The following is a 23,388-nucleotide window of genomic DNA, read 5'->3' on the forward strand; positions in this document are numbered from 1 at the left end:
GTGATCTCACCAACATCCCCGTATAGCTGTAACATGATATCCCAGATCTTGTACATAATGCCCCTATCGATGAAGGCAAGAATGCCATATGCCCTCTTCCAATTATATCACAGAACTTTGCAGTTGTACTCCTCAAAATCCACAGCAAGGGGACAGGGTGGTGAAGGCAGCATGTGGCATGCTTACCTTCAGCTGTTGAGTCATTTGAGTACAAAAAAAGGTCATGTTTCACCTGTCTAAAACTTACGGTTAGGCCATATTTTGAGTATAGAACAGAGAACAGTACAGCACAAGAACAGGCCCTTTGGCCCATAATTTTGTGATGAACCAAATAAATTAGTAATCAAACTAATCGCTTCGGCATACACTATAACCATATACCACAATTTCTTCACATTCATGTGCTTACCTAAATTCCTAATGTGTCTGCCTCCACCACCACCAAAGGCAGCCAACAAAAATCTTGTGTAAAAGACTTGCGTCTCACATCTCCTTTAAAATTTACCCCTCTCGTCTTAAAAGCATGCCCTCTGGTATCCGGCGTTTCATCCCAGGGAAAAAGATATTGACTGTCTACTCTGGCTATGCCTCTCATAACCTTATAAACCTCTATCTGATCTCCCCTTCGACCTCCACCACCTCAAACAAAACAGCCCAAGCTTGCCCAACCTCTCATTTCAGCTCAAACCTTCTAGTCCAAGCAGCATCCTGGTAAATCTCTTCTTCCCCCTCCCAAACCTCGACATCCTTCCTGTAATCGGGTGTCCAGAACTGTATGCAATATTCCAGAGGCGGCCTAACTAGTTTTCCGAAGCTGCAAAATAACTTCCTGATTTTTGAACTGAATGCCTCGACTAATAAAGGCAAGCATGTCATGTGCTTTCTTAACCATCCTACCAACCTGCACAGCCACTGTCAGAGAGCTATGAACTTGACAGGAGGTCCTGATGGAATACCTGGTAAGGCTTTGAAAACCTGTGCCAACCAAATGGCAGGAGGATTCAACCTCTGACTGCTCAGGGTGGAAGTTCCCACTTGCTTCAAAAAGGCAACAATTATACCAGTGCCGATGAAAAATAATGTGAGCTGCCTTAATGACTATCGCCCAGTAGCACTCACATCTGCAGTGATGAAATGCTTTGAGAGGCTGGTCATGATTAGACTGAACTCCTGCCTCAGCAAGGAGCTGGACGCATTGCAGTTTTCCTTTTGTCAAAATAGGTCAACGGCACATGCAATCTGAATGGCTCTTCACACAGCTTGAGACCACCTGGACAATGCAAACACCTATGTCAAGATTCTGTTGATTGACTTTTGCTCAGCATATAATACTATCATTCCCACAATCCTGATTGAGAAGTTAAAGAACCTGGGAGTTTGTACCTCCCTCTGCAATTGGATCCTCAACTTCCTAACCGGAAGACCACAATCTGTGCAGATTGGTGACAACATATCCTCCTCACTGACGATCAACACTGGTGCACCTCAGGGGTGAGTGCTTAGCCCACTGCTCTACTCTCTATATACCCATGATTGTGTGGCTAGGCTTAGCTCAAATGCCATCTATAAATATGTTGATGATACATCCATTGTTGGGAGAATCTTAGGTGGTGACGACAGGGCATACAGTGGAATGGGCCAACTAGTGGAATGGTGCCGCAGCAACAACCTGGCACTCAGTAAGACAAAAAAGTTGATTGTGGACTTCCAGAAGGGTAAGATGAAGAAACACATACCAATCCTCATAGAGGGATCAGAAGTGGAGAGAGTGAGCAGCTTCAAGTTCTTGGGCGTCAAGATCTCTGAGGATCTAACCTGGTCCCAACATAGGTAGTTATAAAGAAGGCAAGACAGCAGCTATACTTCATTGGGAGTGTGAAGAGATTTGGTACATCAACAAATACACTCAAAAATTTCTATCGATGTACTGCAGAGAACATTCTGACAGGCTGCATCACTGTCTGGTGGGGGGAGGGGGCTACTGCACAGGACTGAAAGAAGCTGCAGAGGGTTGGAAATTTAGTCAGCTCCTTCTTGGGTACTAGCCTACAATGTACCCAGGACATCTTTAGGGAGCAGTGTCTCAGAAAGGCAATGTCCATCGTTAAGCACCTCTAGCACAAAGGGCATGCCCTTTTCCCACTGTTACCATCAGGTAGAGGCACAGAAGCCTGAAGGAATAGCTTCTTCGCCTCCTCCATCTGATTCCTAAATGGACATTGAACCCGAAAACACCACCTCACTTTTTTTTAAGATATAGTATTTCTGATTTTTGCACAACTTTTAATCTATTCAATACACATACATTGTAAATGATTTACTTACTTATTTATTATTATTTTATTTTGTGCTTTTGTCTTTTATATTATGTATTGCATTGATTACTGCAGCTAAGTTAACAAATTTCACGTCACTTGCCGGTGATAATAAACCTGATTCTGATTCCTGAGATCCTTATATTATATGGGAATGTAAATTGTAACGTATAGACCCAGACAGACAGACATACTTTATTGATCCCGAGGGAAATTGGGTTTTGTTACAGTCACACCAACCAAGAATAGTGTAGAAATATAGCAATATAAAACCACAAACAATAATAAGTAAATTATGCCAGGACTTGCACACCCTACAATCCATTCCCCTCCCCCCGCCCCATCGCCACATGACTGCAGTGCTTAGTGCAACATGTCTGGCAATTTCTCACCTGGGGTATTAGACAGCAACTCCAAACCAGCCATCTCTGCCACTCAGCAGGACAAAGGCAGTGGTTTTGAGAGTTCCCCTCCAACACCCACTCCATCCTAACCAAGAAATATTATCACCAGTCCTTCTTCATGGCTGGGTTTCAGTCCTGGTATGGTCCCTCCCCAAGTGCAGTAAGTGGCAGCACTTCCACCACACAAATACCAGCAGGTCAGATGTCTGATTCAGTTTTATTAAAGAGCATAAATTGAAACATACAGTGAAACATGTCACTTGTGTGAATAACCAACACACCCGGGGATGTGCTAAGGGTCTTCAATAAGTGGTGCCATACATTTCGACTTCAACAGAGTATGCTAACAATGCTCAGCAGACGAACACAGAACACAGCAAGCAACAGTGAGTGACACCCTGTTCGTCACCACCCTCCGCATCTGCCATGCACATACACACACCTCTAATAGAAGACAGGCCGTCTTCAACCCCAGTATTCATGGGTGCAGACACTGGGCCTGGCCTTCAGCGGCATTCATGGATGGAAAATGAATACTGAACTTACCACTGAATCCCTCATCAGAATAAAATATTCTCATTCATCACCAGAGCCCAGGATCCAAAAATATTCTCGTTTACCACTCCCGTTTCACTCCCCAATTGGTCGTTTACCTCTTCTCACCTCCCCATTACCTCCCCCGGTGCTCCTTCTCCTTCCCTTCCACTCTCCTCTCCTATCAGATCCCTCCCTCTCCATCATTTTACCTTTCCCACTCACCTGGCTTTACCTATCATCTTCTAGCATGCCTGCCTTCCACTCCTCCCAACCTTTTATTCTGGTATCTTCCCCCTTACTTTCCAGTCCTGGTGAAGGATCTTGGCTCAAAGTGTCAACTATTTACTCCTCTCCATCAATGCTGTCTGACCTGCTGAGTTCCCCCAGCATTTTGTATGTGTTGCTCAATTACCACTGTTGCCCTCTTCACAAAGAAAACTCTTATTTACGTCCTTAAAGGATTTCAACTGTCATCATTTCCTGTAAATATTAGTGCATGTTTATTGCTGTCAATAAAATTATACACGGTAAAAGCATCAATTATCCAATTTTTTGACTTACCAAGTATTATTAGATATAGATGAGAGCGTTTTGAAGCTGTAAAGGAATAATATTGAAGTTAACATAATAGCAGTCAAAAAACACAAGAAAGTGAAAACTACAAAAAACTGCAGAAGCTGGAAATCTAAAATAAAAACAAGAAGTGCAGCATCTGTGGGAAGAGAACTATTGCTGACATTTCAGATCTATGACACTTTATCAGAACCCAGTCACCCTGACATGTAGACACAAGGCGTAGAGACCATGTCCAGACGGGCCTGCAGAGAACGTCCTGCTGCCCTGCATTTTACATCTCCTACATTCCTTTCTGGTGTTCTTTTGTCTATTTTTGCCACAGCATTACATCCTTTTTTTAATATTCTAGTCCATTCAAAATGTATGCTAACATTGCACTTGCCTTTCTTACCACTGACTCAATCAGGAAGATTACTTTGAGGAAATCCTGTACAAATTCCTTTGCACCTTGGATTTTTTTGAATTTTCTCCCTGTTTAGAAAATAGTCTACACTTTTATTCCTTCTAGCAAAGTGTATGACCGTATAATTTCAGACACTGAATTCCATCTGCCACTTCTATCAACCACCACTTTAAACACACCCAATCACCTGATTTGCACTGCCACCTGTGGCAACAAATTGCATGGATTTAACACCTGCTGGCTAAAGAAATTCCTGCTCATGCCTGTTCTAAATAGATGTGCCTCTATTCTGAGTCTGTGCCCTCTGTCCTGGAGTTCCCCACTATGGGAAACATCCTCTCCACATCCACTCTCCAATGTTCTTATTTAGATAAGGAGCCCAAAATAGCTGTTGCTATTTTCTGTCTGCTTAGAAAATAGTCTGCGCTTTTCTTCCTACTACCAAAGTGCATAACCTTACATTTCCTGACACAGTATTCTATCTGCCATTCTTCTAATCTGTCCAAGTCCTTCTGCAGCCTCCTGCTTCCTCAGTACTACCTGCCCTCCACCTATCTTCTTATTGTTAGCAAACTTGGCCCAAGAGCCATCAATTCTGTCATCCATATCACTAACATAAAATGTAAAAAGAAGTGGTCCCGACACTAACCCTTGTGGAACACCACTAGTCACCGACAGCCCATCAGAAAAGGTACCCTTCATTCCCACTCTTTGTTTCTCGACAACCAGCCAATGCTCTATCCATTCTGGTACCTTTCCTGTGATACCCTACTCTTATAAACAGCCTCATACGTGGCACCTTATCAAAGGCCTTCTGAAAATCCAAGCACACAACATTCACCAGTTCTTTGTCAATCCCGCTTGTAATACCTTTATTACATCATGATTATTTAAGTTTCAGAGTTATTGGACACATCAGAAGAAACACTCAAAATATAGAGCACAGAACAGTACAGCACAGGAATAGGCCATTTGGCCCAAAATTTTGTGTTGAACCAGCTAAAAAGCAAATCAAAACACCCTGAACATTAATCCCTTCGACCTACATCATGTCCCTATCCCTCCATCTTCCTTACACCCATGTGCCATTCTAAATATCTCTTAAAAGACTCAAATGTGTTTGCCTCTACCCCCAGACCCAGCACAACATTCCAGGCATCCACCATTCTCTGAGTAAAAAAAACTTACCCCTCACATCCCCTTTGAACCTACCCCATTTCATCTTCATTGCATGCCTTTCATCCATGTCATTTCCATACATCACAAGCAGCCGAGATTCCTGCAGAGATTCTTTAATTACAGACGCCCAGCTCAACCACTACCATCTTTTACGTACAAGGCAGTTCTGAATTCTAACAGCCAGCTCGCCGCAAATCCCATGCATCTTATTCTGGATTAGCTCCCGTGAAAGACTTTGTCAAACACCTTACTAAAATGCACGTAGTCAACATCCACTGCCCTACCCTCATCACCTTGTCAAAAAACTCAAATCAAGTTGGTAAGTTTCTTTCATTCTCCAAATCCAAATGAATCATATTTTATTTGAAAGTAAACATAAAAGCATAACTCATTCCATTGATCAGATCTTTGGCCATTCACTTATCAATAGTTCTTCATAGCCAGGACACTATAGTAGGAACAGGACTGAACCTGCGGTTGCTCATGTCTGCTCCTCCAGCCCTCCAACTATGGCTGACAATTTCACTTCCATTTTGCATGGGAACTGTGGGATGTGCATGTAAACCTGCACAGATGACAAGGGAGGAAATAGGCAAACTCCAACTCTTAACAACTAATTTTGGTACAACATGTTGCAATCGTTCCTCCTCTTCCCTCATCTAAACCATACACAGTACTGCTTCAGGGCCATAGACACAAACAGGCCCTTCAGCCCATCTAGTTATATAGAAACATAGAAAACCTACAGCATAATACAGGCCCTTCGGCCCACAAAGTTGTGCTGATCATGTCGCGACCTTAGAAATTACTAGGCTTCCCATAGCCTCTATTTTTCTAAGCTCTATGTACCTACCTAAAAGTCTCTTAAGAGACCTTATCATATCAACCTCCACCACCGTTGCCGGCAGCCCATTCCACACACTCACCACTTTCTGCATAAAAAACTTACCCCTGACATCTCCTCTATAACTACGCCCCAGCACCTTAAACCTGTGTCCTCCTGTGGCAACCATTTCAGCACTGGGAAAAAGCCTCTGACTATCCACATGATCAATGCCTCTCAACATCTTATACACCTCTGTCAGGTCACCTCTTATCCGCCGTCGCTCCAAGCAGAAAAGGCCGAGTTCACTCAACCTATTCTCATACCGCATGCTCCCAAATCCAGGCAATATCCTTGTAAGTCTCCTCTGCACCCTTTCTATGGTTTTCACGTCCTTCCTGTAGTGAGGCGACCAGAACTGAGCACAGTACTCTAAGTGGGGTCTGACCAGGATCCTATATAACTGCTGGTCTTAAACTCAATCCCACGATTGATGAAGGCCAATGTACCGTATGCCTTCTTAACCACAGAGTCAACCTGTACAGCTGCTTTGAGCGTCCTATGGACTCGGACCCCAAGATCCCTCTGATCCTCCACACTGCCAAGAGCATTAATACTAGATTCTGCCATCATATTTGACCTACCAAAATGAACCACTTCACACTTATCTGTGTTGAACTCCATCTGCCACTTCTCAGCCTATTAATTTTTGCAACCTATTAATGTCCCGCTGTAACCTCTGACAGCTTTCCACACTATCCACAACACCCACAATCTTTGTGTCATCAGTAAACTTACCAACCCATCCCTCCACTTCCTCATCCAGGTCGTTTATAAAAATCACAAAGACTAAGGGTCCCAGCACAGATCCCTGCGGAACTCCATTCAAATAAGTCCCTTCAAACACTACCCTTTGTCTTCTCTGAACAAACTAGTTCAGAATGCAAACAGTCAATGTGCCGCGGACCCTACTAATCTTCTGGATTAACCTCCCATGAGGGGCTTTGTTAAAACACTTTACTAAAATCCATGTAGACAACATCCACTGCCCGACACCCACCCCCCCCCCCCCAAAAAAAACTATCCGGTCCAGTGCCATTTTGACAAGTGCTGGGATCAGGCAGGCCCAAGAAATTCGGGCCTAATGTCAACAAATGGGATTAGTGTAGAGTCCCACAGTGGGGTTGGTCCAGGTATGCTACAGAGACTTTCCTTACTGTACAAAGCCATGATGATCGCCTGTACAGATTGGAGGGCAGTAACTCCAGGTCCCGGTTTCCGTGTAATGAATGGTCTCTTGACCAGTCAATGTATGGCCCTCCTTGCAAGAATAATTCGCCTTGGCACCATACGTCCACTCCTCTCCCTCGGTCACCGTGCCTTTGCTGATTGGTGGCAGAGTGCCACACCATTGATTCATTATAAAGCCTAATGGCTGAGGGGAATTAGCTCATACAGTGCTCCTTGGAGCAGCGCAGTTGTCTTAGTTCTTCTACATTCTGGGGATAAAGTGCTAACCTATTCAATCTTCTGTAACTCAAATCATCAATGAATCATCACGTGATAAAGTTCTTCACGGATGCAGCATGTATTTTAAATTTCCAACATCTGCGTTCTTTTGTTTTCAATCTGCATTTCTGTGATATAAAAGTAATGATAGGTCTCATTTTGAAACATAACCTATATTCATTTTACTCTTTAATCTCAGAAGCTGAATTTTTTAAAGTTTGTAGGGGTGAAGAGCAAGAGGTAAACAGTCACCAGAACACGTACTGCCTCTCAATATTCATCCAGTTTTACCCACTATTTTTGGAAATGTTTACTCACTTTCTGTGCAGCTGGGTGGTGAGGATGAAAAATTGCCGTCCTCTCCACATACAATGACACTATTGCCGCCCATCGCATAACCTTCTTTACACTGGAAAATGACTTCATCCTGATATTTGTAAGTATGTTTGTATGTCGATACCACGCGAACATTGTCAGGAAAATCCGGAAGCAAACATTTAACATCTGGTAAAATAAAGAACTTGTTGCTTTTAGGCATCCATATGCATTAAAAAACATTTACAACATGAATAAAATAGTAAGAAAAGTTTTAATTTTAAATTCAAAGCACTTAAAGGCACAAAAACACTTTGCTAAACTAAAACAGATGAAAAAGCAGCATCTCATGCAGATGCAGACCGTTCAAGCAGAATGCCCACTGTAACTTTGTGCTCTGCTGCTGGACCTCACTGGCAGTCCTCAGAGCTGCTGAGAGGAAGTGCCATCCTTCCTCATTCACGGACATGCTGCCCTTTCCCAAAAACCTAACCTGCTTCTAGTCAGTTCAATCTTCACCTCAACTACTCAGTGCATTGCCCTGACAATCAGATGCTCACCTTTCACCACTAATGGAAGACCATATGATATAGGAGCCGAAATAGGTCGAGTCTGCTCCAGCATTCCTGGCTGATTTAACATCTCTCTCTCAACTCCATTCTCATGCCTACTCCCCACAACCTGTGATGCCCTTACTAATCAAGAATCGATCAATCTCTGCTTTAAATATGCTCAGTGACTTGGCCTCCACTGCCACCTGTGGCAACGAATTCCATAAAACCATCACAACAAAGGAAATTCCTCCTCACCCCTGTTCTAAAGGGATGTCTTTCTACTTTGTAGCTGTGTCCTCTGATCCTATACTCCCCCATTATAAGAAACACCCGCTCTATACTCATTCTATAACTGTCACCCTTCCCTGGGTGTGTTGAACATTTACTAGTTTTATTTCAGATTCTTAGCAACTGCAGATCCTACTTCTGATAGGGAAGTGGATATTAAACTAGTCAGAACTACATGAAACAGTAACACATCTAACCTGGGAGACACTGTCTCTGACTCCAGGTGAGCGGGAAACACTTCACACACTCGAAAGTGAAGCAGCTTGTAATGACTAGTAGACCACTAGTGGTACTTAGCTAAGTATCTGTTGATCGTTGAATTTTGTAGTTGTGCAACTCTGGGAGACTTAATGAAGTACATGTTGAGTTTGAAGTGTTACTGAATGTTTAGTGTCGCAGTTTGTGTAAATAAAGGTGGCTTAAATGTTTATTTGAATGGTTCACTGCTTGTAAATAAACAATTAGTGTACTTATTTGTAATCAGCATCTTCTGTCTCACTCAGCAAACCCATGAACCTGCTTCCTCATCACAAACATTAGATTGTATGATATTAATATTATATCAGGAAAGATGTGAACACCATGCCACAGTAAACCAAATCTCAGACTGTCACTGCAACAGTCACCAGGAGATAAGAGGAAATGTGCGTTTAGTCGCAGGGACTACATGACTGTTGATCGAAATGAGATCAAGGTGAAGCAGTACATTCTGCTCCTATGTCTTGTGCTCTAACTTTATGCTGGATTAGATGTTGGATAATGGGGGTGGGGTTGGGGGTAGACGGGCAGGGATATAAACTTGAGTACATCTGAATACCAGCACATACTCGTTTTGTTTGTATGGCAGGTTCTGCAACCGAACATCGACAATTGTGCCTACTTCTGCCAGCTCTTCGGAAGATTCTATAACTACCACTTCTCTGGAAATGTCTGCTGCTTCAAATACACGGTGTTAGATCCTCAGAATTCATTTTAACTTTAACTTTGTCCACACTTTGTTATAAGTTTAGTTGCAGTCTTCAATGAGGACACTGAAATTAACCTATTACTGTAGTTCTCCACTCTAAACCTATCCTGGACTCATCACTGGCCTCCTAATTCCTCTCAACAGAGATCAAGGAATAGGAATTTATCTTGGTGCAATGGAGCCTTCAAGACTCAAAATTAATCCAACAATTTCAGGTAAGTATTCATTCTAGCCTTGTGCATCATTTTCAGTATTTTGACTCCCCAACAGAACAAACTGAAAGATTAACTCTTGCTTCGCGCTCCACAATTGCGATGTGGCCAGATTTCCAGTGCAACACACACAAGATGCTGGAGGAACTCAAAAGGTCAAGCAGCATCTATGCAAATGAAGAAACAATTGATGTTGAGCTGTGACACTCCATCAGGACCGGAAATTAAGGCAGAAAATGCCAGGAGGAGGAGGTGGGAGTGGGGGGGGGGGGGGGGGGGGGCGGAGAAGAAGGAGGACAAGCTAGAAGGTGATAGGTGAAGCCAGGCAATAGGGGAGGGGGCTGAAGTAAGCTATGAGGCAATTTGTAGAAAAGACAAATGACTCAAGAAGGAGAAATCTGATAGGAGAGAACAAGATCATGGGAGAAAAGGGAAATGGGGGGGGGAGGGTAGGTGGGAATCACACCAGGGGGTGGAGGTTAGCAGATGAGAAGTAGTAAGGGGATAGAGTGCAGAACAGTAGCGTAAAGAGATAGGAAAAAATTGCCAGAAGTCGGAGAAATCGATGTTCATGCCATCAGGTTGGAGGCTACCTCGAAGGAATAGGAGGTGTTGCTACTCTAACCTGAGAGTGGCCTCATTGTGGCATGAGACACAACTATGGATTGATATGCCAGAATGGGAATTGGAATTAAAATGGCTGGCCCCCTGGGAAATCCTGCCTTTTGCAAATAGAGCAGAGGTGCTCGACAGAGCAGTCCGCAATCTATGCCAGGACTCACCAGTTCAGAGGAGACCACATCAGGAGCACTCATACAGTAGACAAACTTAATACATTCACAGGTGAAGTATGGACTCAGCTGGAAGGACTGTTTGAGGCCTGGAATGGGCAGATGGAGCACGTGGGCCGCTTACAGGGATAAGTGTGAGGAGGGAAGTTGTTGGGAAGGGATGAATGGACAAGGGAATCACAGAGGGAGCAACTGATGTGGAGAGTGGCACATCACTTACATTCTGCCCAACCAAAGCCCTTCCCCATCACCCCTGATGCTTGCAATTGAAGTCCGCTTACCTCTAGCTTTTCCCATTCTGATGTTCAGATGCCACCTGTGTTGCTGGCATTTGTCTTTGGTTGAAAATAAAGTACTTTTAATATTAGAGATCTATAGAGAGTAACAACAAAGTGTTCTTTGTTCCTCTCCGTAGATGCTGCCTCACCTTCTGAGTTCCAGCACCATTTTGAGTGTGTTACTCTGGATTTCCAGCATCTGCACAATCTCTCATGTTTAGACTGTTTTGTTTTACTATGACAGATCTCCAACATTAACAGAAGCTTGTTTTAGGGGATTCGTTTTAAACAAGCCAAAAGATGAACATAGTGCTAGAAAACTGACCCATTTCACCCACTGGAAAATCATTGTATATTTCCATCAAGGAAGCAGAACTGACTGCATGCCGAAATACAAAACAAAAACACTAAGTATGTTTAAAATGGTAATTAAAACAGGTTTCACTTTTAGTTCAGTACCTTTGCACTTTGGAAAGGGATGATTCCAATTTCCATCAGTTTCACACCTAAGCTTGCGTTCACCGATCAATGAGTAGTCGCCATGGCATGAAACTTCAGCCACCATTCCGTATTCCCATGAGTCTGTAGAGAGCCTTGAAATTTCTCCATTCTCAATGGCCGGAATGTCAGGACATTTAACAACTGGCAACAAATGTACTTTAGTTAATGCCCAGAGCAGATCATCACATCATGGTTAAAGGTCAAACCAGCTCAGTAAAAGTTCAACAGCGCTCTATCGCAATGTAGCATTCAGAATACAGGGAAATCTCAATCTCCCCAATTCACATTCAAACCCCCATGACCACATATCCACCTTTCACAATCTAGGCACCCACTCTGAACTTAGACCAACTCATCCCCAGGGGAGAGACACATACACAGCAGCACAGTGCTCAATATAATACTTTACAATGTCAGCAATCGGGATTCAATTCTGCCACTGTCAGTAAAGAATTTGTTACATTGTCCATGTGAATGAGTGGGTTTCCTCTAGATGTTCCAGTTTCCTCCCACAGTCCAAAGACATACAGATGCAAGAAAAAGTTTGTAAACCCTTTGCAATTCCCTGTTTCTTTGCATTAATGACTCATAAAATGTAGTCTGATCTTCATCTAAGTTATCATAAGAGACAAAACAATCTTCCTCAACTAATAACACACAAACAATTCTACTTTTCATGTCTTTATTGAACACATTGTTTAATCATTTAGTCTAGGCTGGAAAAAGTACTTGAACCCTTGTATTTCATAACTGGTAGAACCTCAATGAACAGCAATAATGTCCACCAAGCGTTTCCTGAAGCTGCTGATCAGACTTGCACAATGACAAGGAGGAATTTTAGTATGAAACTGATTCATACCCAAAATAACTGTCAAAGTATTTTTCAATAACAAACCTTGGATCACAAAGAAATAGAAAAACACACTTAACCTGAAAAAACATAGCCTTTACCCCGGTAACAGAACTGAGGCTAAACTTACTAAACAAAGTAATAAAACAAGCCAAATAAATCTATAAAGAAAAAGTGGAAAAGCTCTTCCAAGAGGGCAAAGCTAGAGATGCCTGGAAAGGTGTCAAAATACTGGCCAGCTCTGTAATCACCAGCCTCCATCCTCCCCAAGTTGTGAAGAATGCTGGAGTTTGCAGAAGGACTGAACAGCTTTTACTGCAGGTTTGATCAGTACAATTTCACACTGGGGATGGATGAGCCCACCACCTTTCTTCTCTCAGATGCACTAGGCGGCACCAATATAGAGTTTCATCTGAGAGAGGACTCAGGAGAACAAACACTAGTGAAGCACCAGGTATAAACAACATCAGTGGATGGCTACTGAAACTCTGCTGTAGACAGCTGTCAGAAGTTCTCTGTCAACTCTCAACCGCGCTGTCTGAACATTCCATACTGACCATTCGGAAAACCTCCATCATATGCCCAATTGCCAAGATGAGCAATCCCACTGTCAATAATGACGATTGTCCTGTAGCTCTAACATCACTGGGAATGAAGTCCTTTGAAAGACTCCTCCTACCACAGCTACAGGTGGGGGTAAGTGGGCTCATTGACCCACTCCAGTTTGCTTACAGGCCAAAAAGAGGTGTGGATGATACTGAGGGTATGATTCTGTAGTTTCAGCCCATCATCTCCACCATCATTCAGTTTCTAAATGGGCAAAGAAGCCATGTACACTACCTAACATTTATTTCTTTTTACACTACCTATTTAATGTAGTTATCTTTATACATATATAGTTTTTGTTGTAATTAATCTTTTTTTTAATCAAGTATGCAATTTAGTGCTGCTGAAAAACATACTTCATGTCATATGCCGGTGATATTAAACCGGTTTCTGAATCTCAGCTCACCTTCACATGTAGGTACCTGGCCAACCCATCCATCAACTTCACACAACCGGTAATTTCTACCCACCAGAGTATATCTAAAGAGGTGACAAAATTTTAAAAATTATCTTAGAGAAGCTTAAAGAGCAATGTCATCAGGAAGAGACTCAGCAATTATATTCCATTAAATTAACTTTAATAAATACAAGACTTTAAAAGGAAAGAGGAAGATGTGTAGCTACATTGCTAGATGGAAAAACATTAAATGAGTGATCTACAACACTGCCATCCAAGATAGGAGTCAATATTTTTCCTGTTGTGGAAAAAATATTGGATTGAATTAAATGCTAACTTTAAATTCATATTTTAAGAAACCATGTAATAGACAGACAGACTTTATTGATCCCGAAGGAAATTGGGTTGTGTAATAGCTGCACCAACCAAGAATAGTGTAGAAATATAGCAATATAAAACCATAAATAATTAAATAATAATAAGTTAATCATGCTAAGTGGAAATGTCCAGGACCAGACTATTGGCTCAGGGTGTCTGACACTCCAGGGGAGGAGTTGTAAAGTTTGATGGCCACAGGCAGGAATGACTTCCTATGACCCTCAGTGTTGCATCTTGGTGGAATGAGTCTCTGGCTGAATGTACTCCTGTGCCTAAACAGTACATTATGGAGTGGATGGGAGTCATTGCCCAAGATGGCATGCAACTTGGACAGCATCCTCTTTTCAGACACCAGCATCAGAGAGTCCAGTTCCAGTTCCAGTCCAGTTCCCTCAGTTCCACCCCAACATCATCACTGGCCTTATGAATGGGTTTGTTGATTCTGTTGGTGTCTGCTACCCTCAGCCCCATCACACAACAGCAAACATGATAGCACTGGCCACCACAAACTCGTAGAACATCCTCAGCATCGTCCGGCAGATGCTAGAGGACCTCAGTCTCCTCAGGAAATACAGATTTCTAACAAATTCAGATTAACATAGAAAACGCTGGCACAGCTTAGGTCAGCTAGCATCTACAAGGAGACAAAAAACTTCATTAAATCTGAAAAACGGTCTCGGTCTGAAGAGTTGACTCTTTATCCCTTAATAGATGCTGCCTGATCTGCTGAGTTCCTCCACCATTTTCTGTACGTTGCTCTAAAATTTCAGCTTCTGCAGAATCTCATGATCTTGATTCAGACTAACTACGAAGGGACTAACATCCACAAGCAGGTGTAAAATTTGTCTGAATTATGGTAACAGATCCATGAAACTTACAAGAGTCGGATGGCCAAGATGGACAAGTGTCACAGCGTGTAAGTGGAGACTCTCACACCAAAGTGCTCAACAACACTAAAGTGGAGAATGTCATTTACTTATTAATTTTACTTAGAAACACAGCACAGTAACGATCCCTTGCTGCTCAATAACAACCATCTGTCCAATCAACCTACTAACCCGTACATCTTTGGAACACGGGAGGAAATGAGAACACCCGGAGGAGATCCATGCAGTCCTGGGGAGAATGTACAAACTCCTTATAGATATCAGTGAGAATTGAACCAAGGTTACCGATGTTTTAAAGTATTTTGACAAAACACAAATTCCCAATTATTAGATATTTTTAACTTTGGGAAGGTCAGCGTTTGTTACTTTTCTCCAATTGCTTTTGAGAAATTGCCTTTGAGTAACAACTATTTTGTTCTCCTTTACACTTGTATACTGGAAATGACATTAGATGATCTTGAATCTGGAATGCAGGCCTCTTGGCCTAACTGGTCCATGCTGGGCAAGGTGCCATTCTAAGCTCATGTGTTTGACCCATATCACTCTAAACCAATGCCTTACAAACTGTTTTTAAGCCATGAACCACTACCATTAACCGAGGAGTCCATGGACTGCAGACTGGGAACCCCTGCTCTATCCGTGTACCTGTCCATTCACCCGCTGTTAGTGTACCACCCTTACTCACTCCTTCTGACTACTCATCTCATAATAGGTGCAACAAAACCTCCATTCCCCCCCCCCACCAAAAAAGACATCAACGCATAATAATCCCATAAAATCAGCTTTTCTCAGTTTTGGCACCACCTCCTGCTCTGTTGCTGATATGGAACGCTATTGCAATAATTTGTAAACTGAAATATTAACTCAACTCTTTTCTTTCAGTCAAGTATGTGAATACTCACCCTTCATTACAATAAAATGTAATCTGACTTCCAAAAGTAACGTCACCTCGGTAATACCCATTCATAATTTCCCCTGGACTTCCACAGCTCTTTGCTGAACAAAAAAGGAGAAAAAAGCCAGGATGTTAATAAGTGTTGATAAGCTTTTCCAATACAATTCACAGAAATGTAAGAGAAACATTAAATTGATGCACACTTTTTCCAGATCATACTAAATATTATTTAAGTTCAAAGTTCTGGGTGAGCAAGGTAATTTATTCAAGACATTAAACTCAAGAAATTATATTGGCATTTTACCCCTCATTAATCTTGACATTATTGTTCATAAAATAAGCTCTTCCAAAATTTCAGTTTGCTTTTTCTCACTGAGGCTCAGATTAGCAGATTTTCACTCTTGTGTCTAAAAGGCAGAGCAGTACACTGGAGAATCAGATTTGCGTCAGGAAGCGTCTGACTCCCATGAACCACACTCCAGCTAACTTACTTCAGTCCTGGAGAGAATGGGGACTGAGAAAAGATGCAGATTGCAGAATGGGAGAAGTTATTGAGTGAGAAAGGATTAGTTATTCAGTACTTACGTGTACAGGTGGCTCGTAATAGTTCCCAAACACCTTCATTACAAGTAATAGATCTGCGATCGTTTTGAGAAAAAGTGTAACCAGGGTTACATACGTAAGAGACCCTGGATCCACTTGCAAATGTTTCCTTCCCACGATACTGATCTTCTAGTAAGCCATTTTCCAATTCTGGTGGCCTGTTACATTTCCCTTGGAAAAAAAAAATTAGCCTTTTTAATTTACCACAACTAGCATAAGAGATGCATGCCTGGAAAAGACTCAGTTAAGCTATTTTCCTTGCATCCAGTTCAATGGGAGGTGAGGACTTTGACAAAATCACTGTCACCAAAGAGACAGTGATGAGCAAACTAGAGGGCCTGAAGGTAGATAAGTCCCCTGGTCCTGATGGGTGCTGAGGGAATTGGCGGAGGTTATAGTAGATGTGTTGGTAATCATTTACCAAAATTCTCCAGACTCTGGGCAGGTCCCGGCGGATTGGAAGACAGCAAATGTCATGCCACTGTTTAAAAAAGGATGTAGGCAAAAGATAGCAACTATAGGCCAGTTAGCTTAACATCTTTAGTCGGGAAAATGCTTGAAGCTGTCATTAAGGAAGAAATAGCGAAACATTTAGAAAGGAGTGGTTCCATTTGCATGGATTTGGAAAAGGCAGGTCCTGTTTGACAAACTTACTGGAGTTCTTTGAGGACATAATGAGTGCAGTGGATAGAGGGGAACAGGTGGATGTCGTATACTTAGATTTGCAGAAGGCGTTTGATAAGCTGCCGCACAAGAGACTTATAAGTAAGATAAGGAGTCGGAGGAAGTGTATTGGCATGGATAGTGGATTGGTTAACCAATAGAAGGCAGAGAGTTGGTATAAATGGGTGTTTCACCGAATGGCAGTCAGTGGTGAGTGAGGTGCCGCAGGGGTCGGTGCTGGGCCCACATCTACTTACCATTGATATTGATGATTTGGAAGAGGGGACCGAGTGTAGCAAAATTTGCTGATGCCACTAAACTGAGCGGAAAAGCAAATTGTACAGAGGATGTGGAGAGTCTGCAGAGGGATATAGATAGGTTAAGTGAGTGGGCCAAGGTCTGGCAGATGGAATACAATATTGGTAAATGTTAGATCATCCACTTCGGAAGGAATAATAGAAGAAGGGATCATTATTTAAATGGTGAAAGATTGCAGCATGCTGTTGTGCAGAGGCACTTGGGAGTGCTTGTTCATGAATTGCAAAAAGTTGGCTTGCAGGTGCAACAGGTTATTGCGAAGGCAAACGGAATGTTGGTCTTCATTGCTCGAATTTTCAAGAGCAGGGAGGTCATGCTGCAACTATACAGGGTACTGGCGAGGCTGGAGTACTGTGTGCAGTTATGGTCTCCTTACTTGAGGAAGGATCTACCGGCTTTGGAGGCAGTGCAGAGGAGGTTCACCTGGTTGATTCCAAAGATGAAGGGGTTAACCTGTGAGGAGAGACTGAGTCGCCTGGGACTATACTCTCTGGAATTCAGAAGAATGAGAGGTGATCTTATAGAAACATACAAAATATTGAAAGGGATAGAAGTAGGGAAGTTGTTTCCATTGGTAGGTGAGACTAGAACAAGGGGAAATTGCCTCAAGATTCAGGGGAGAAGATTTGGGACAGAGATGATGAGAAACCGTTTTTCCCAGAGAGTGGTGAATCTGTGGAATTCTCTGCCAGCAGTTGAGGCTGCTTCACTAAATATATTTAAGATAAAGTTACGTAGATTTTTACATAGTAGGGGAATTAAGAGTTATGGGGAAAAGGCGGGTAGATGGAGCTGAGTTATGGACAGATCAGCCATGATCTTATTTAATGGCGGGGCAGGCTCGATGGGCCGGATGGCCGACTCCTGCTCCTATTTCTTATGTTCTTATTAATGATTTTTGGCAATTTTTTGTGTTGGCAATGCCAAGTATTGAAATGTACAACATGGGAGATAAAATCAAATTAAGCATGAATACAAGTACAGAAGCAAATAACAGTGTTTTCTCTGCAAACTCAGAGTTATCACTGTTATTAGACATTAGGTCCATCACTGACTATGAAGGAAAGTCCTCCTCCTCTACAACCAGCGACACCACACTCGCTGAGAAGCTAAACCTCTTTGCTCAGTTTGACAGGGACAACAACGAACCAGTCACGAAGACCTTGATACCAGAGGACACAGTCCTGACACCGAGCACACAATACGCGAGACTTACCATCCACAGTATCAAGACACACATAACAGATGGACCAGACGTCGTACCTGGGCAGGTCCTTGAAAACTGTGCTGACCAGCTGGCAGGTTTTTACTGAAATCTATAACATTTCTCTGTTCCTTGCTGTTGGTCTTGAATGCTTCAAAACATCAAACATCATACCAGTCAGTGATAACATGTCTCAACGACTGGTTGCACTCATTCCCATAGGCGCCAAGTACCTGCTGAGTCTGGTTATGTTCACACATTAAGAACACCATCCCTACTACTCTGGACAGACAGGCAAACAGATCAACTGAGGATCCTATCTCTATCGCTCTCCACATCGTATTGGAACAACTGGAGCACAAGGATACCACTGACAGAATGCTTTTTGCATAGAGAGTGGTGCAGAAAGCCTGTAGTTCACATCTGTAGTTGTGAACTTCCCATGATTCAGGACATTTATAAAGACCGGTGTGTAAAAAGGGCCCATAGGATCATTGGTGACCCAAGTCATCCCTCCCACAATCTATCCCACCTGGGAAACAGTACCACAGCATAGAAGCCAGGACCAAAAGCCTCCAGGACAGTTTCTTCCACCAGGCCTTCAGAATAATTAACTCATGCTGATTTGAGTGTACTTCTATGTTACACTGACTGTTCTATTTATTATAAATTACCGTGATTGCACATTGCACATTTGAACAGAGACGTAATGTAAAGACTTTTCCTCCTCATGTATGTGAAGGATGTAAGAAAAAAAGTCAATTCAATTCAATTTTCTTTGCACCTCAGATTTTTGAATTCTCTGCCTGCTTAGAACAGTCTTCGCTTTTGCTTCTTCTGCCAAAGTGCAGGACCATACACTTCCCGACACAGTATTCCACCTGCCACTTTGCCATTCTCCTGACTTGCCCAAGTCCTCCGGCTTTCCCAGTGTTACCTGTCCTTCCACCCATCTACATATTGTACATAATCTTGGCCTCAAAGCCGTCAATTCTGTCATCCAAAGACATAAAAAGCAGTGGGCCTGATACTGACCCCGTGGAACACCACCAGTCACTGCACCCATCAGAAAAAGCACACTTCATTCCCACTCTTTGCCTCTCACCAATCAGCCAATGCTCTATACACTCCATGATACCTTGGGCTCTTAACAGCAGCCTCATGTGTGGACCTTGTCAAAGGCCTGCTGAACATCCAAGTGCACAACATCCACCGATTCTCCTCTGACTATCCTACTCGTTATTTCCTTATTACATCAGGAGTATTTAAGAATTTCTGAGTTATTCAGAAGAGAAACTCAAACTTCCATTTTATCCCACAAATTCAACTGAATTGTAATTTATTTGAAAGTAAACATAAAAAAAACTTGACTCATTCCATGGATCAGCTCTTTGCCTATTCACTTATCAATAGCTTTTTACAGCAGGAGACTACAAGTAGGAAGAAGAATAAACCGTCCAGTTGCTCATGTCTGCCCGCCCACTCTAACTCTAGCTGACAATTTGTCTACAGTACTTTCACTTCCATCTTGCAAAGGAACTGGGGTATGTGCATGTAAACCTGCAAAAGTGACAGGGGAGGAAATATGCAGACTCCAGCATGGTACAACATGGTGCAATCATTCCTTCACTTCCCTCATCCAAACCATACACAGTATAGCGTTAGGGTCATAGATGCAAACAGGCCCTTCAGCCCATCTAGTTCACAGTGAACTAATCTTCTACGTATTTCCATCGACCTGCACCTGAACCATAGCCTCTATGGTTATACCTGCCCAAAATTCTCTTAACTGTCAAAATCAAACCCACATCCACCATTTCTGCTGGCAGCTTGTTACCAACCCTGACCACTCTCTGAGTGGAAAAAAGACTTCCTAAAATATTTCACGTTTCATCTTTAAACTACGATCACCCGTTCTGATCCCATAGAACAGAGAACAGTAAAGGAACTGTCCCATCAGTGCAATTAAACTAATCCCATCTGTCCATGTCTCTCCAATTTCCTCATATTAATGTTCCTATCTTAACATCTCTTAAAAATCCCTCATGTTTCTTCCTCTACCAATAACACAGACAGCCAACAGTCACATTGACCCTCACATCTCCCTTGAAAACACTTCCTTTCGATTTAAGTGCATGCCCTCTCATATCAGCCCTGGGTGAAGAGATACTGAATATCTACTCTCTCTGTCATTCTCATAATCTTACACGTCTCTATCAACATCTGCCGCTCCAAGAAAAAAACAAACCGCTTCTCCAATCTCTCATTATAGCAGACGCCCTCTAATCCAGACAGTATCCTGGTACACTTCCTCTGCACACTCTCCCAAAGTGAAAAGCCTTATCCAACCTCAGGTGAAATATCCTGCTTGCATTTACCCTATCTATAACTTATTATTTTATATACAGTCGGCCCTCCTTATCCACGAGGGATTGGTTCCAGGACCCCTCACGGATACCAAAAAACGCGGATGCTCAAGTGCCTTATTCAACCTGTCTCAATACGGTGGACCTTAGGATCCAGTGGAACCCCAGACCGTATTTAATCCGTCTCAGTACGGTGGACATTAGGACCTGGTGGCGGAGCTCTGAATCCGCAGTGTTTCTGTTCACGAAAATAATCACGAGCACGATTGAAAATAAAGTGGAAATAATAAAGCGATCGGAAAAAGGTGAAACACCATCGGTCATTGTAAAAGTGTTAGGCTACGTCGGTCAACGATCAGAACAATTTTAAAGGATAAGGTGAGAAAGGCCCTGCCCCGATGAATGCTACAATTATTACTAAGCAATGCAGTGGTTTAATTTTTGGATTTTAGGGTTTTGAGCTTTTGATCCTCCACATCAACCCGGCATGGATGGAGAGCGCACTCGAAAGCGGTCTGTCACTGGCTCCCGAGTCCAGCTCTGAAACATACATTCTTAAGTGTTTTATATACATACAAAGGTAAAATATATACTATATAATAAGACAAACGTTTGACTAACTGACACTAAATAATACCGCATGTACCTGTTCCGACTTACTTAGTAAGAGAACTCACGATTTTTTCGACCCGGATCCATGATAACCCACGCACATCCTCCAGTATACTTTAAATCATCTCTAGACTACTTATAATACCTAATACAATGTAAATGCTATGTAAAATATTTGATATACTGCATCGTTCAGGGAATAATGACAAGAAAAAAAAGTCTGTACATACTCAAACAACAAGTGCTGGAAGACCACTTCCGGGTTTTCTCGATTCGCGGTTGGTTGAATTCGCGGATGCAGAACTCGCGGATAAGGAGGGCCGACTGTACCTCTATCTCCCCTCATTTTCTGCTCCCCAGTGTCTAAAGTCCTAATCAATTCAAAATTTCCCCTTAACTAAAATCCTCTATGAACTGCTAAATGCTGAAGTTCTGGCTAGATCCCTGTGACATATCACTGTTTACAGGCCCAAAGCTTTGCTAATTCTTTCTTCACAGATGCCGTGTGTTTTTTGGATTTCCAGCATCTGTGGTATTTTGTTTTCAATCTGCAGTTTTGTGACATAAAAGCAAAGATAGGTCTCATTTTGAAACAACCTATAACCATATTATTCTTTAATTTCAGAAGCTGAATCTTTAAAAGTTTGTAGGAGTGAAGAGTAGCAGGTAAACTGTCACCAAATCACATTTTTTTAAAATCATACTGCCTCTCAATTCAGATTCAGTTTCACCCACTATTTCTGGAAATGTTTACTCACGTGGTGTGCAGGTGGGTGGTGGGGGTGAAAAATTGCCGTCCTCTCCACATACAATGTGACCATCGCCCTCCATCTCATAACCTTCTTCACACCGGAAACTGATTTGCTCCTGATATTTGTAAGTAGGTTTGTATGTCGATACCATGTGGACATTGTTAGGAATATCAGGAACCGGACATTTAACAACTGGTAAAATAAAGAACTTGTTGCTGTTAGGTATCCTAACGAATTTACAACATGAATAAAATAGTAAGAAAAGTTTTAATTTTAAATTCAAAGCACTTAAAGGCACTTTGCTGAACTAAAACATGATGAAAAAACAGCATCTCATGCAGATGCAGACCGTTCAAGCAGAATGCATTGTATATTTCCATTAAGGAACTACATGAAGAATCGACTCCATGAAGAATTAACTGACTGCATGCCGAAATACAAAACTAAAACACTAAGTATGTTTAAAATGGTAATTAAAACAGGTTTCAGTTTTAATTTATAACTTAAAATAAAGAACTTGTTGCTTTTAGGGATCCATATGCATTAAAAAACATTTACAACATGAATAAAATAGTAAGAAAAGTTTAATTTTAAATTTAAAGTGCATAAAGGCACAAAAACACTTTGGTAAACTAAAACAGATGAAAAAGCAGCATCTCATGCAGATGCAGACCGTTCAAGCAGAATGCCCACTGTAACTTTGTGCTCTGCTGCTGGACCTCACTGGCAGTCCTCAGAGCTGCTGAGAGGAAGTGCCACCCGTCCTCATTCACAGACATGCTGCCCTTTCCCAAAAACCTAACCTGCTTCTAGTCAGTTCAATCTTCACCTCAACTACTCAGTGCATTGCCCTGACAATCAGATGCTCACCTTTCACCACTAATATAAGACCATATGATATAGGAGCAGAATTAGGTTGAGTCTGCTCCAGCATTCCTGGCTGATTTATTATCTCTCCGCGACTGCCTGGTCCACAAATCCCTCCCCACAGATCTCCAACCTGACACTTATCCCTGCAAGCATAAATGCTACACTTGTTCCCACACCTCCTCTCTTACCACCATTCAGGACCCCAAACAGTCCTTCCAGGTGAGGCAACACTTCACTTGTGAGTCTGTTGGGGTCATCTATTGCATCCGGTGCTCCCGGTGTGGCCTCCTCTACATTAGCGAGACCCGACGTAGATTGGGGGACCGCTTCGTCAA

At 42.4% G+C, this 23,388-nt stretch overlaps 1 protein-coding gene across 4 annotated transcripts in view; it reads right to left on the bottom strand.

Moving 5' to 3' along the window:
* Positions 1-23,388, bottom strand: part of LOC132380949 (C4b-binding protein alpha chain-like) — a 91,627-nt gene that overhangs the window by 32,080 nt on the left and 36,159 nt on the right. For 3 of the 4 annotated variants that reach the window (XM_059949962.1, XM_059949960.1, XM_059949961.1), the window contains exons 11-17: positions 22,190-22,375; positions 16,251-16,439; positions 15,673-15,766; positions 13,515-13,588; positions 11,611-11,793; positions 8,065-8,250; positions 3,818-3,853 (exon numbers count right to left, since the gene is read on the bottom strand). In XM_059949962.1, the coding sequence (XP_059805945.1) occupies positions 3,818-3,853; positions 8,065-8,250; positions 11,611-11,793; positions 13,515-13,588; positions 15,673-15,766; positions 16,251-16,439; positions 22,190-22,375 (948 nt within the window). Of the gene's footprint in view, positions 1-3,817; positions 3,854-8,064; positions 8,251-11,610; positions 11,794-13,514; positions 13,589-15,672; positions 15,767-16,250; positions 16,440-22,189; positions 22,376-23,388 lie in introns of those variants that run through there. The other variant, XM_059949963.1, reaches the window with a different exon arrangement.

This window comes from Hypanus sabinus, chromosome 25 (genome assembly GCF_030144855.1).
Source record: "Hypanus sabinus isolate sHypSab1 chromosome 25, sHypSab1.hap1, whole genome shotgun sequence".
NCBI lineage: Eukaryota > Metazoa > Chordata > Chondrichthyes > Myliobatiformes > Dasyatidae > Hypanus > Hypanus sabinus.